The 12,574-nt window shown below is 49.0% G+C and overlaps 1 protein-coding gene across 1 annotated transcript in view; it reads left to right on the top strand.

Moving 5' to 3' along the window:
• Positions 1–6,766: 6,766 nt before the first annotated feature.
• LOC139240477 (rab GDP dissociation inhibitor alpha) overlaps positions 6,767–12,574 on the top strand; it is a 24,657-nt gene continuing 18,849 nt past the window's right edge. Inside the window, exon 1 of the mRNA XM_070869012.1 lies at positions 6,767–7,371. Within this exon, the coding sequence (XP_070725113.1) occupies positions 7,327–7,371 (45 nt within the window). The 5' untranslated portion in view covers positions 6,767–7,326. The remainder of the gene's footprint in view (positions 7,372–12,574) is intronic.

Below are 12,574 nucleotides of genomic sequence, written 5' to 3'. Positions count from 1 at the left end.
TTTCGGTGCCCGGTCTGTGCCGAATTGTGTAGTCATAGGCAGCTAACGTAAGTGCCCATCTCTGTATGCGGGCCAATGCGTTTGCATTTATGGCCTTGTTGTCGGCCAAAAGGGACGTTAGGGGTTTGTGATCTGTCTCCAGCTCAAATTTCCTGCCCAACAGGCACTGGTGCATTTTCTTTACCGCAAATACACATGCGAGCGCTTTCTTTTCTACCATCCCATAGCCCCTTTCTGCCTGGGACAGACTCCTGGAGGCATAAGCTACCGGCTGTAACTGACCTTTGGCATTGACATGCTGCAACACACACCCGACCCCATAGGATGACGCATCGCACGTTAACACAAGTTTCTTACATGGGTCATATAGCGTTAACAGATTGTTGGAACATAACAAATTGTGTGCTCTATTAAAAGCCCTTTCCTGGCTGTCCCCCCAGACCCATTCGCGACCTTTGCGTAGGAGCACGTGTAGCGGCTCTAGCAGCGTGCTCAATTTGGGAAGAAAGTTACCAAAATAGTTCAGGAGCCCCAGGAACGAACGCAGCTCCGTCGTGTTACGGGGTCTGGGTGCTCTCTGGATCGCTTCCGTCTTGGACGCAGTAGAGCTGATCCCGTCTGCTGCTACCCTCATTCCCAGGAATTCTACCTCTGGAGCTAGGAAGGCGTACTTCGCCTTTTTCAGTCGCAGTCCTACCCGGTCCAGTCTGCATAGCACCTCCTCCAGGTTGTGGAGGTGTTCTTCAGTATCGTAACCCGTAATGAGGATGTTGTCCTGAAAAACCACCGTCCCTGGAATCGACTTGAGGAGGCTTTCCATATTTCGTTGGAAGATCGCGGCGGCCAAGCGAATCCCGAACGGACATCTGTTGTACTCAAACAACCCCTTGTGTGTCGTGATGGTGGTCAGCTTCTTCGACTCACTCGCCAGCTCCTGGGTCATGTAAGCTGAGGTCAGGTCCAATTTTGAAAACGGTTTGCCACCGGATAGCGTCGCAAAGAGGTCCTCCGCTCTCGGTAGCGGGTACTGGTCTTGGAGTGACACCCGATTGATGGTGGCCTTGTAATCGCCACAGATCCTGACCGACCCATCCGCCTTGAGCACCGGCACAATCGGACTCGCCCAGTCACTGAATTCGACTGGCGAGATGACGCCTTCCCTCAACAGGCGGTCCAATTCGCCTTCTATCTTTTCCCGCATCACGTACAGCACCGCTCTGGCCTTGTGGTGTACTGGCCTGGCGTCCGGGTTTATGTGAATCACTACCTTGGTCCCCATGAAAGTGCCGATGCCGGGTTGAAATAGTGAGTCAAATTTGTCCAGGATCTGTGAGCATGATACTCGCTCCACAGAGGAAATTGCATTGACATCGCCCCATTTCCAGTTCATGACAGCAAACCAACTCCTCCCCAGTAGTGCGGGACCGTCCCCCGGGACAATCCAGAGTGGCAACCTGTTCTCCGAATCTTTGTGGGCCACGACTACCGTGGTGCTGCCTGGCACCGGAATGATCTGCTTTGTGTAAGTTCATAGCTGTGCATCAATCGGCGATAATTTTGGCCTCCTGGCCTTGGACGCCCACAACTTTTCGAACTGTTTGATACTCATCAGGGACTGGCTGGCCCCTGTGTCTAGCTCCATTGATACTGGGATGCCATTGAAGAGCACTTTCATCATTATCGGTGGTGTCCCGGTTTATGAACTGTATACGTGCTCCACATGAACTCGCTGAACTTCAGCTTCCAGCGATTTTCCCCAGTGTTCATTTGGCCCTGTAGGGCTTACATCGGGCCCGTCCTCCTCATACATCAACCTGGCTGCAGGCTTCCTGCACATACGCGCCAAGTGACCACTGACGTTGCAGTTTCTGCAGGTATATTGCTGATACCTGCAAGCTCTGGCTGGGTGTTTGCCTCCACACCTCCAACATGAGCCGTTGTTGGAAACAAAAGGTCCATTACCAGTCGATCGTCTCTGACTGTCTCTGTAACTGTCCTTAAATGCACCATTAACAGGTGTTGATGGCCCCAACACTGGCCGCATTGTCCATTGCGATGGCATGAATTGCCGTTCAGCTAGCCATTGTCTCTATTGAATTCCCCCTTTGGGTTCGACTACATGCTGGGGAATGTCCGATTGCCCCTGTCTGCCTGGAGAGCTGTGTGCCGCGTTAACAATGTTGACTCCCTGGTCGTTTGCCGCATTTGAGCCAAGATTTTTGTCAAACATCATTCTGGTCTCTTCCTCCCCTGAGATAAATGTCTGGGCTATCAGAGCCGCCGCTTCCAAGGTCAAGTCTTCGGTCTCAATCAGTTTCCTGAAAACCCCAGCGTGCCCGATGCCCTCAATAAAAAAGTCTCGCAGCATCTCCGCTCTGCATGCATCTGTGAACTTACATAGGCTCGCCAGTTGCCGGAGATCTGCCACGAAGTCTGGAACGCTTTGCCCTTCTCGCCGCCGGTGTGTGTAAAACCGGTGTCTCGCCATGTGCACGCTGCTCGCCGGTTTAAAGTGTTCCCCGATCAACTTACTGAGCTCTTCGAACGTCTTGTCTGCCAGCTTCTCTGGCGCTAGAAGGTCCTTCATCAGGGAGTACGTCCTGGATCCACAAACCGTCAGGAGATGAGCCCTGCGTTTGTCGGCCGAATCCTGTCCCAGCCATTCCTTAGTGACAAAACCTTGCTGTAGTCGCTCAATAAAGTCATCCCAATCATCACCATCACAGTACCTCTCGTCTGTGCTGCTAGTGGCTATGCTCGCGTGGTTTAAATCCCAGTTTCTCGTCGCCAATAATATATCCTTACTATACAGTATAAATGTACATGAGGCCCATACTTGAGAGAAGGTCACTCTGTGACCAGTAACCTTTATTAGCCAGCACTGAAGTGATGAAGGTGGGTGGAGCTTCCTCTTTTATACCTGAAAGTCCAGGTTAGGAGTGTCTCCCACAAGTTCACCACCTAGTGGTCAGTGTTCTCATGGTGTACAACTTAAGTCAGTTTATACATGGGTTACAATGATAGTAGAATACATGACAACTTGATTCCACTCTTAAAATGAGTCCTTAGGTGGCTGAACAGCCCAATACGAGAACCACAGTCCCTGTCACAGGTGGGACAGACAGTGGTTGAGGGAAGGGGAGGGTGGGACTGGTTTGCCGCACGCTCCTTCCGCTGCCTGCGCTTGGTTTCTGCACGCTCTCGGCGACGAGACTCGAGGTGCTCAGCGCCCTCCCGGATGCACTTCCTCCACTCGGGGCGGGCTGGTCTTTGGGCCCAGGGACTCCCAGGTGTCGGTGGGGATGTTGCACTTTATCAGGGAGGCTTTGAGGGTGGTCCCTGTAATGTTTCCTCTGCCCACCTTTGGCTCGTTTGCCCGTGAAGGAGTTCCGAGTAGAGCGCTTGCTTTGGGGAGTCTCGTGTCTGGGGGGCATGCGGACAATGTGGCACTGCCCAGCGGAGCTGGTGGAGTGTGGTCAGTGCTTCGATGCTGGGGATGTTGGGCCTGGTCGAGGACGCTAACGTTGGTGCGTCTGTCCTCCCGGGGGATTTGCGGGATCTCGCGGAGGCAGCGCTGGTGGTATTTCTCCAGCGACTTGAGGTGTCTACTGTACATGGTCCGTGTCTCTGAGCCATACAGGAGGGCGGGTATCACTACAGTCCTGTAGACCGTGAGCTGGGGGGTGAGGTACCTACTGTACATGGTCCATGTCTCTGAGCCATACAGGAGAGCGGGTATCACGACAGCCCTGTAGACCATGAGCTGGGGGTGAGGTACCTACTGTACACGGTCCATGTCTCTGAGACACACAGGAGGGCGGGTATCACTACAGCCCTGTAGACCGTGAGCTGGGTGGTGGATTTGAGGGCCTGGTCTTCAAACACTCTTTTCCTCAGGCGACCGAAGGCTGCACTGGCGCACTGGAGGCGGTGTTGGATCTCGTCGACGATGCCTGCCCTGGTTGATAAGAGGCTCCCGGGGTATGGGAAATGGTCCACGTTGTCCAGGGCCGGGCCGTGGATCTTGACGACTGGGGGTCAGTGCTGTGCGGCGAGGACAGGCTGGGGGAGGACCTTTGTCTTACGGATGTTTAGCGTGAGGCTCGTGCTTTGGTACACCTCGGTAAATACGTCGACTGTGTCCTGGAGTGCAGCCTCTGTGCGTGTGAGCAGACGCAGGCATCGTCCGCGTACTGTAGCTCAACGACAGAGGTCGGGGTGATCTTGGACCTGGCCTGGAGGCAGCGAAGGTTAAACAGCTTCCCACTGGCTCTGTGGTTTAGTTCCACTCCAGCGGGGAGCTTGTCGACCGTGAGGTGGAGCATGACGGTGAGAAAGATTGAGAAGAGGGTTGGAGCCATGACACAGCAGTTTGACCCCGGTCCGGACGTGGATTGGGTCTCTGTTGGATCTGTTGGTCTGGATCACGGCCTGCATGTCATCGCGGAGCAGGCCGTGGATGGTGACGAACTTTCGGGGGCATCCAAAATGGTGGAGGACGTTCCATAGACCCTCACGGTCGACAGTGTCAATCTTAACACGAGTCCTCAGGTGGCTGAACAGCCCAATACGGGGAACCACAGTCCCTGTCACAGGTGGGACAGACAGTGGTTGAGGGAAGGGGAGGGTGGGACTGGTTTGCCGCACGCTCCTTCCGCTGCCTGCGCTTGGTTTCTGCACGCTCTCGGCGACGAGACTCGAGGTGCTCAGCGCCCCTCCCGGATGCACTCCCTCCACTTAGGGCGGGACTGGTCTTTGGGCCCAGGGACTCCCAGGTGTCGGTGGGGATGTTGCACTTTATCAGGGAGGCTTTGAGGGTGGTCCCTTGTAACGTTTCCTCTGCCCACCTTTGGCTCGTTTGCCCGTGAAGGAGTTCCGAGTAGAGCGCTTGCTTTGGGGAGTCTCGTGTCTGGGGGACGTGCGGACAATGTGGCCTGCTGTACCTGCATACTAACTTTTTGTGTTTCATGCACAAGGACCCCCAGGTCTCTCTGCACCGCAGCACTCTGTAATCTCTCCCCATTTAAATAATTGGTGTATTTTTGCTGCCACAGTAGATCACTTCACACTTTCCCACATTGTACTCCAGCTGACAAACATAAAAACATAGAAAATAGGTGCAGGAGTAGGCCATTCGGCCCTTCGAGCCTGCACCACCATTCAATAAGATCATTGCTGATCATTCCCTCAGTACCCCTTTCCTGCTTTCTCTCCATACCCCTTGATCCCTTTAGCCGTAAGGGCCACATCTAACTCCCTTTTGAATATATCTAACGAACTGGCCTCAACAACTCTCTGCGGTAGAGAATTCCACAGGTTCACCACTCTCTGAGTGAAGAAGTTTCTCCTCATCTCGGTCCTAAATGGTTTACCCCTTATCCTTAGACTGTGACCCCTGGTTCTGGACTTCTCCAACATCGGGAACATTCTTCCTGCATCTAACCTGTCCAATCCCGTCAGAATTTTATATGTTTCTATGAGATCCCCTCTCATTCTTCTAAACTCCCGTGGATACAAGCCCAGTTGATCCAGTCTCTCCTCATATGTCAGTCCTGCCATCCCGGGAATCAGTCTGGTGAACCTTCGCTGCACTCCCTCAATAGCAAGAACGCCCTTCCTCCGATTAGGAGACCAAAACTGAACACAATACTCAAGGTGTGGTCTCACCAAGGCCCTGTACAACTGCAGTAAGACCTCCCTGCTCCTATACTCAATTCCTCTCGCTATGAAGGCCAACATGCTATTTGCCTTCTTCACCGCCTGCTGTACCTGCATGGCCAACTTTCAATGACTGATGTACCATGACACCCAGGTCTCGTTGCACCTCCCCTTTTCCTAATCTGTCATCATTCAGATAATATTCTGCCTTCCTATTTTTGCCACCAAAGTGGATAACCTCACATTTATCCACATTATACTGCATTTGCCATGCATTTGCCCACTCATCTAACCTGTCCAAGTCAATATTCAGCAGTGAATATAAGCCTAGTCGGTCCAGTCTTTCTTGTGTTCAGTTTTGGTCTCCTAATCTGAGGAAGGACGTTCTTGCTATTGAGGGAGTGCAGCGAAGGTTCACCAGACTGATTTCCGGGATGGCAGGACTGACATATGAGGAGAGACTGGATCGACTAGGCTTATATTCACTGGAGTTTAGAAGGATGAGAGAGGATCTCATAGAAACATATAAAATTCTGACGGGACTGGACAGGTTAGATGCAGGAAGAATGTTCCCGATGTTGGAGAAGTCCAGAACCAGGGGTCACAGTCTAAGGATAAGGGGGAAGCCATTTAGGACCGAGATGAGGAGAAACTTCTTCACTCAGAGAATTGTGAACCTGTGGAATTCTCTACCACAGAAAGTTGTTGAGGCCAGTTCGTTAGATATATTCAAGAGGGAGTTAGATGTGGCCCTTACGGCTAAAGGGATCAAGGGGTATGGAGAGAAAGCAGGAATGGGGTACTGAGGGAATGATCAGCCATTATCGCATTGAATGGTGGTGCAGGCTCGAAGGGCCGAATGGCCTACTCCTGCACCTACTTTCTATGTTTCTTCATAGTCAAGCTCTCTGTTGCATTGCTAAAATGAATGAATAAGGGATTGTAAAACTGTGAAATGCTGCTCAGTCACTGTACAGAGCTGCCTCCTGTGGAACTGGTGCAGTTAGCGTATGGATACTGTTCCAGGCTGAAAGTGTGGACTATTTTCTCTCTCTCTCTCTCTCTCTCCCTCCCTTCCCTGTGTGTTTTTTTCCCCCCCTCCCTTGCAGAGATACTGGGTTGGGCTGCAAAGCAGAAAGCAGGCACTGTTGCAAACGTCTCCTTAGAGCATTCTCCCTTTGCAGAGAAGGCACCTTCACCTTGTGATCTTTGCAAGTGGGGATAGAGAGAGAAATAAGCTGCATTTCAAAACGACGTGGCTTGGGAGAGGGAAGTAAGGCAGAAGGGACTTCTTTGCTGGGGCGGTGCACAGCAGTACTTAAGTGGCCATCTTTTGCATAATTTTAACCTTGTTGTATGTGTGTGTGAGCTTTGAGGGAATTTGCTTTGGCTTCTCATTTTGCATCCTCAGGATTTAATAGTGTTGCATTTTTGAGGGGCAAGGGATATTTTGCAAACTGAAGCCTTGCTCCCAGCCCCTCTAATCCCTTTCCCCACCACACACACACACACACACACCCCTCTCCTTGAGTCAGCCAGACACCCAGTGCAGGAGAAAAGGAGGTTGTCTTCACTTCCCTGCAAATCGTGTTACACTTGCAAATTCAGTCGCAGGCTCCCGCACCCCACCCCACCCCACCCGCCTCCTTTCTCCCCAGCACAGCAAACATGGATGAAGAATACGACGTGATCGTTTTGGGAACAGGTCTGACTGTAAGTTATATATTTTTTTCTGCATTCTCTCTCTCTCTCTCTCTCTGGCTCAGCCGAGACTTATAAGTGCTTCACAAATTGCAACATATCTTGCAATATCCCATGTATCTGCATTGCAAAATTTGTCTCATCTGTTCTTTTGCAACATCTTATTAGATTTGTCCCATATATTCTTTGCAACATCCTATTAGATGTGTCTCATATATTTTTTGCAACATCCTATTAGATGTGTCTCATATATGCTTTGCAAAATCCTATAGATTTGTCTCATATTCTTTGCAACATCCTATTAGATGTGTCTCATTCTTTGCAACATCCTATTAGATGTGTCTCATATATGCTTTGCAAAATCCTATAGATTTGTCTCATATTCTTTGCAACATCCTATTAGATGTGTCTCATATTCTTTGCAACATCCTATTAGATGTGTCTCATATATGCTTGCAAAATCCTATAGATTTGTCCCATATATGCTTTGCAAAATCCTATAGATTTGTCCCATATAAGCTTTGCAAAATCCTATAGATTTGTCCCATATATGCTTTGCAAACTCCTAATAGACTTGTCTAGTGAGCATTTGCAAAATCTTAAATGTTTGTCTAATTATTTACATGCAGAGTCCTAAATATTTGCCTCATAACTGCATTGCAAAATCCTATAAATGTGCAATTTAAGTCTAGCCTGCAGCATCCTATTGAATGCAGAATCTAATTGCAGGACGGAAATATTCTGAAGGCTTTGATTTTTTTTTGGACCCCCTTTGCAAATGATATTTTTGCAACAACCCTCAAAACGAAACCAAAATGAGAATCTGTACATAGTTGCAGAGAAGGATTTCAGTGAACGCCTTGATGTGCTATCGAGGCTTTGAAATGAGGGCTGTTGGGGCAGGATTCTGACCCATTACATTTGCAAATTCTCTCCACCCTTCTTTAGGATGGAATGCAGTCAAATCAAAAATGCTCGGGGGTGGGGGTTAATCGATTTGCAAAAGATATTTTCAGTATTTGAAAATGTTGCAAAGGATATTCTCTATAGATTTCCCTCCGGCCCCAAAGATTGGGACAAAAATCCTGCAATTATTTCTAATGCAAATCTCTGCATCAGTCTGATCGACCTCCTGAGCCCATCTCTTTAGAGCCACATTTTAAAAATAGCATCCTCTATAATATGTGTTGGTGCAGACTGTTCACTGTTATACTCTTGACCAGAATGATCAATTAAGTTATTTCCTAAATGTGTTAATTTTTTTTTTTGGGGGGGTGTGGGGAACGGGAGAGGGGGTGAGGCTTGATTTTTAAGATTTAATTTTACGTTTCTGCAGAGGTAGTGGTCTTTATATACGTGCGTGCGTAAATTCAGTCGATTTACACAGGGTAATGTCGACTGGATGTCGTGAGGAGGTTGGGAAGACGGAGGTTGGGAAGACGGGGGCCGTGGGTAAATGAGGGTTGGACAAGCGGCAAAAGATAGCGGCGGCGAGACAGTCTCTGTCGCGGACTCCTGGGGCCGCCTGGGGGGGTGTTAACGGGACCCCCAAATCAATTGGCTGTCTCCCCGAGTTCCGGGTCCACCCAGTGTCTTCCAACATCTTAATCGCATTTCTCTAGCAATTTCATCGCCCCAAAGCGCCTCACAGTCCAATGGTGCCCGCTTATTTTTCCCGTGTAAGTTGTAATTCGGGAAACGCGGCAGCACGATTTGTGCACAGCAAGCTCCCACACACAGCGATGTGATAATGACCCGGATCGTCTGTTTTTAGTGATGTTGGTCGAGGGATAAATATTGGCCCCAGGACACCGGGGAGAACTCCCCCTGCTCTTCTTCCAATAGTGGCCCCGGGATCTTTTACATCCACCCGAGAGGGCAGACGGGGCCTCAGTTTAATGTCTCATCCCGAAATACAGCCCCTCCGACAGTGCGGGGCTCCCTCAGTACTGCCCCTCCCAGGGCAGGTACAGCACGGGGTTAGATACAGAGTAAAGCTCCCTCTACACTGTCCCATCAAACACTCCCAGGGCAGGTACAGGGGGTTAGATACAGAGTAAAGCTCTCTCTACACTGTCCCATCAAACACTCCCAGGGCAGGTACAGGGGGTTAGATACAGAGTAAAGCTCCCTCTACACTGTCCCATCAAACACTCCCAGGGCAGGTACAGCACAGGGTTAGATACAGAGTAAAGCTCCCTCTACACTGTCCCCATCAAACACTCCCAGGGCAGGTACAGGGGGTTAGATACAGAGTAAAGCTCTCTCTACACTGTCCCATCAAACACTCCCAGGGCAGGTACAGCACGGGGTTAGATACAGAGTAATGCTCCCTCTACACTGTCCCATCAAACACTCCCAGGGCAGGTACAGCACGGGGTTAGATACAGAGTAATGCTCCCTCTACACTGTCCCATCAAACACTCCCAGGGCAGGTACAGCACGGGGTTAGATACAGAGTAAAGCTCCCTCTACACTGTCCCCATCAAACACTCCCAGGGCAGGTACAGGGGGTTAGATACAGAGTAAAGCTCCCTCTACACTGTCCCATCAAACACTCCCAGGGCAGGTACAGCACGGGGTTAGATACAGAGTAAAGCTCCCTCTACACTGTCCCCATCAAACACTCCCAGGGCAGGTACAGCACGGGGTTAGATACAGAGTAAAGCTTCCTAGACAATGTCTAAATGCATGTAGCATTCGTAACAAAATAGATGAGTTGACGGCACAAATAGATACAAATGGGTATGATCGGATAGCCATTACAGAGACGTGGTTGCAAGATGACCAGGACTGGGAATTAAATATTCAGGGGTACTTGACAATCCGATAGGAAAAGGAGGTGGGGTAGCTCTGTTGATAAAGGATGGAATCACTGCAATCGCGAGAAACGATATTTGCTCAAATGATCAGGATGTTGAAATAGTTTGGGTGGAGATAAGGAACAATAAGGGGAAAAAGTCACTGGTGGGCGTAGTCTATAGGCCCCCTAACAGGCGCAGCATAAACCAGGAAATAGTGGGGGCTTGTAAAAAGGGAACAGCAATAACCACGGGTGATTTTAACCTCCGTATTGATTGGACAAATCAGATTGGTCAGGGTAGCCTTGAGGAAGAGTTCATAGAGTGCATAAGGGATGGGTTCCTTGAGCAGTGTGTAACTGAACCAACCAGCGGGCAGGCCAACTTAGATCTGGTCCTGTGTAATGAGACAGGATTAGTAAACACTCCTAGTGAAGGATCCCCTTGGAAAGAGTGATCATAGCATGATTGAGTTTCAAATTCAGATGGAGGGCGAGAAAGTTGGATCTCTAACCAGCGTACTAAGCTTAAATAAAGGAGATTATGAAGGTATGAAGGCAGAGTTGGCTAAAGTGGACTGGGAAAATAGATTAAAGTGTAGGACAGTTGATGAACAGTGGAGTACATTTAAGGAGATATTTTACAACTCTCAAGAAAAATATATTCCAGTGGGGAGGAAAGGGTGTAAGAGAAAAGAAAATAAAGGATGGTATCCAATTTAAAAACAAGGGCATACAAAATGGCCAAAACTAGTGGGAGGGCAGAAGATTGGGAAGCTTTTAAAAACCAGCAAAGAATGATTTAAGAAAATGATTTAAAAAAGGGCAGATAGACTATGAAAGCAAACTACGACCAAATCTAAAAACGGATAGCAAGAGTTTTTATAGGTATTTAAAAAGTTAGAGTGGCTGAAGTTGGTCCCTTAGAGGACGAGACCGGGGAATTAGTAATGGGGAACATGGAGATGGCAGAAACGCTGAACAAATATTTTGTATCAGTCTTTACGGTAGAGGACACTAACAATATTCCGACAGTGGATAGTCGAGGGGCTATAGGTGGTGGGGGGGGGGGAAGGAACTTAACACAATCACAATCACTAAGGAGGTGGTACTCAGTAAGATAATGGGACTAAAGGCAGATAAATCCCCTGGACCTGATGGCTTACATCCTCGGGTCTTAAGAGAAGTAGCGGCAGGGATTGTGGATGCCTTGGTTGTAATTTACCAAAATTCCCTGGATTCTGGGGAGGTCCCAGCAGATTGGAAAACTGCAAATGTAACGCCCCTATTTAAAAAAGGAGGTAGACAAAAAGCAGGAAACTATAGACCAGTTAGCCTAACATCTGCCATTGGGAAAATGTTGGAGTCCATTATTGAAGAAGCAGCAGCAGGACATTTGGAAAAGCAAAATTCGATCAGGCAGAGTCAGCATGGATTTATGAAGGGGAAATCAGTTTTGACAAATTTGCCGGAGTTCTTTGAGGATGTAACGGACAGGGTGGATAAAGCGGAACCAGTGGATGTGGTGTATTTGGACTTCCAGAAGGCATTTGACAAGGTGCCACATAAAAGGTTACTGCACAAGATAAAAGTTCACGGGGTTGGGGGTAATATATTAGCATGGATAGAGGATTGGCTAACTAACAGGAAACAGTGTCTGGATAAATGGTTCATTCTCGGGTTGGCAAATCAGTAATTAGTGGGGTGCCGCAGGGATCAGTGCTGGGTCCCCAACTATTTACAATCTATATTAACGCCTTGGAAGAAGGGACTGAGTGTAACGTAGACAAGTTTGCTGACGATACAAAGATGGGAGGAAAAGCAATGTGTGAAGAGGACACAAAAAATCTGCAAAAGGACACAGACAGGCTCAGTGAGTGGGAAAAAATTTGTCAGATGGAGTATAATGTGGGAAAGTGTGAGGTCATGCACTTTGGCAGAAAAAAAATCAAAGAGCAAGTTATTATTTAAATGGAGAAAGATTGCAAAGTGCCGCAGTACAGCGGGACCTGGGGGTTACTTGTACATGAAACACAAAAGGTTAGTCTGCAGGTACAGCAAGTGATCAGGAAGGGCCAATGGTATCTTGGCCTTTATTGCAAAGCGGGGATGGAGTATAAAAGCAGGGAAGTCTTGCTCCAGTTATACAGGGTATTGGTGAGGCCACACCTGGAGTACTGCGTGCAGTTCTGGTCTCCGTATTTAAGGAGGGATACACTTGCTTTGGAGGCAGTTCAGAGAAGGTTCACTCGGTCGATTCCGGGGATGAGGGGGTTGACTTATGAGGAAAGGTTGAGAAGGTTGGGCCTCTACTCATTGGAATTCAGAAGAATGAGAGGCGACCTTATCGAAACGTGTAAGATTATGGGGGGGCTCGACAAGGTGGATGCAGAGAGGATGTTCCCACTGATGGGG

This window comes from Pristiophorus japonicus, chromosome 32, assembly GCF_044704955.1.
Source record: "Pristiophorus japonicus isolate sPriJap1 chromosome 32, sPriJap1.hap1, whole genome shotgun sequence".
NCBI lineage: Eukaryota > Metazoa > Chordata > Chondrichthyes > Pristiophoridae > Pristiophorus > Pristiophorus japonicus.
The sequence above is the reverse complement of the archived record's forward strand: the minus strand, read 5'-3'. Positions and strand labels throughout refer to the sequence as shown.